At 40.1% G+C, this 2,884-nt stretch overlaps 1 protein-coding gene across 1 annotated transcript in view; it reads left to right on the forward strand.

The window, feature by feature from the left end:
* Nucleotides 1-2,884, forward strand: part of LOC106101450 (indole-3-acetaldehyde oxidase-like) — a 21,742-nt gene that overhangs the window by 17,052 nt on the left and 1,806 nt on the right. Inside the window, exons 15-18 of the mRNA XM_013280688.1 lie at nucleotides 271-477; nucleotides 944-1,139; nucleotides 1,451-2,035; nucleotides 2,442-2,623. Coding sequence (XP_013136142.1) covers nucleotides 271-477; nucleotides 944-1,139; nucleotides 1,451-2,035; nucleotides 2,442-2,623 — 1,170 coding nt within the window. The remainder of the gene's footprint in view (nucleotides 1-270; nucleotides 478-943; nucleotides 1,140-1,450; nucleotides 2,036-2,441; nucleotides 2,624-2,884) is intronic.

Here is a 2,884-nt window from a genome sequence, read left to right on the forward strand (position 1 = left end):
TTTTTTTATAAGAAAAGGATGGGAAGGGAACGTGGATCTGACGCTGGACCAGACGCATTGGGAAATGTCCTCTTTATGTACGTTTCCTCCAACGTCGATTTAGGGTAGGCAACGCATCCGCTATTGCGAATATCAGGCAGCGGTTGCTTCATCATTTTGGTGGATTCTGGTGTCCGCTTGCTCGTTATGACCTTAAAAATGACATAAAAATGCATTTTTCCTTTCCTATTCTTTCAATTGATCCTTTTTATACAACGTGTGTGATGTATTATTGGGATTAATTGTATCATTAGTGTGGAGGTGTCAGTACCGCGTGTGGGCGGGGGATACGGCGCGAAGGCCTCGCGTTCTGCGCAAGTGGCGTGCGCGTGCGCACTAGCTGCGCATTTACTGCGCCGTCCTGCGCACCTCGTGATGCCTTTAACACACAACATGCTCGCACTCGGGAAACGCTGTGCTTGTCTATTTCAATACGAGGTAAATTTTGTGACATCTAGATTCTAGTCATAATCTCTAACTTAAGTTGTGCTTTCTTCTCCATTGTAGCCTTTTTTAACTTGTATGTTAAGGAGTTCTTAAGTCAGTGTTTAATCTATTTCTTGTGTAAATATCATTTTTTGAATGGATTTGTGAAGAATTGCTTCTCCAGATCTCAAATATCTTCTGTCATTTCATTCATTCTGTCGTCTATCTATATCTATCTATATCTATATCTATACTAATATTATAAAGAGAAAAAAAATGTATTTTTGTGTGTATTGAAGTAACTCAAAAACTACTGGGACCGATTTCAAAAATTCTTGCACAATTAAAAAGCTACATTATCAGTGAGTAACATAGGCTGTTTATCTTAATTTGTCGCGGGGGAATTCGCTGGAAACAGCTAGTGAAGTATAGAGTTGTAACTTCCCAAACTTTTAAAATGTATTCGTTCAATTTCCAGGTGGGAGTGAACGATTTCGGTGTTATCCAATATCTTAACTTAACTTTCTATTCCGACTGCGGCTGTTCTTACAACGACTCTCAGGGCGACTTTATAGGAGAAAGTTTGGTTAACTTATACAATAGTAGTAGGTTTAATATCACTGGGTACAGTGTGCTAACCGACAAGGCCTCCACCACTTGGTGCAGAGCTCCTGGTGAGTTGGTTTTAATTAATTTAGAGGTCAATTTATACTGGTCAACGTTAGCTTTTCTAAAGACGTGTAATGAATTAAGAAATGATTTCTGCAGTGTGAAGGCAAAATATACTAGCTTTTGCCCGCGACACCGTCCGCGTGGAATATAAAAAAAAAACAAAAGTGAGTAGCCTATGTGTTCTTGCGGATTATCCTCTATATCTATGCGAATTTTCATCCAGATCCGTTCAGCAGTTTAGGTTACACTCTAACAAACATCTAAACTTTCAAATTATAATATTAGTATGATTGTTTATATTTTTCAATTTCAGCAACGACAGAGGCAGCTGCGATCATGGAACACATAATGGAACGTATCGCACACGCGACTAATAAAGACCCGATAGATGTTAGAATAGCAAATCTAGCACCAAAGAACGATCCACTCAAAGAAATGATAGCTACATTCAAAATGGAAACTAACTACGACGACAGAAAGTCTGAAATCGCTGAATACAATCAACGAAATGCATGGAAGAAACGTGCTTTGAAGCTGTCTATAATGTCATTTCAGATAGGATATTCTGGAAACTATCCAGTGACTATATCTGTGTATCATGGTGATGGGTCAGTGTTGATATCCCATGGTGGTGTTGAGATGGGTCAGGGTATCAATACTAAGGTAGCACAAGTATGCGCATACACTTTAGGTATACCGTTAGATAAAGTGCAGGTTAAAGGTACTGATAGCTTCGTATCACCGAACTCAATGGCCACCAATGGAAGTATCACCAGTGAATGCGTAGCATATGCGACGCTGAAAGCCTGCAGGGAATTACTAAAGAGATTGGAACCGGCAAAGAAAGGGATGAAGGAACCGACTTGGGAACAGATTGTAAAGAAATCTTATGATAATAGTAAGTAGCTTTGTAGCTGACATTAGGACATCTAGAACTTAGACCTACAGACTAAAAGCACGCACATAATTGACTAAACTATCGCACAACTGTTTAGTCTTGGTTTGATTCCTAGAAGCTTATATGGAGGTGCGCACATTAATAGATTTTTTAGTTGTGCACCGAAACAGTTGAATTGGCTGCGAAACAATCGACAATTGCACAACAGTTGTGCGATAGTTTAGTCTTTGTGTGCGCTCTAAACATATTCTTTTCTTACTTCTTTTTTACCGTAGGTATTAGTAAATTAACGGAACCTTTCGACATTTTGGAGATGTCTTTCTTTAGTCAAACTTCCTGATATGTCATGTTTTGATGATGAAAATCATGACAGTTGTATATATCCTGTCAAATTACTTGCTTCCAGATGTGAACCTGCAGACGAATTCAATGACGTCACCTCTGGACGGACTCCTCGGGTACGACGTGTACGGCGTCTGCTGCACCGAGGTCTGCCTGGACGTGCTCACAGCACAGCACCAGGTGCTGAGGGTGGACATCCTGGAGGACACGGGGCAGAGCATCAGCCCCAACTTGGATATCGGCCAAGTACGCGGATAGAAGTTTTATTTTTAGAAATATGCAGATTGAATAAGAATGTAAATAATTCCCCAAATACCACTCCCTTCCTTTTTTAACACTTTTAACGCGTTACTGGTAGTGTTTTCTTGTGTTTTAGCTCCGTCGTGTGCGTTAGCTAGTTGTCTTTGTCTTACACGTGGTGCGTGTATTGATAAACGTTTCCATACAAGAAAAAAAGGGGATAACTATATTTCCGTCATCCGTCTGTCGTTAAAATGGGCGTAGCGT

Source organism: Papilio polytes, unplaced genomic scaffold (assembly GCF_000836215.1).
Source record: "Papilio polytes unplaced genomic scaffold, Ppol_1.0 DF823980.1, whole genome shotgun sequence".
Classification (NCBI taxonomy): Eukaryota; Metazoa; Arthropoda; class Insecta; order Lepidoptera; family Papilionidae; genus Papilio; species Papilio polytes.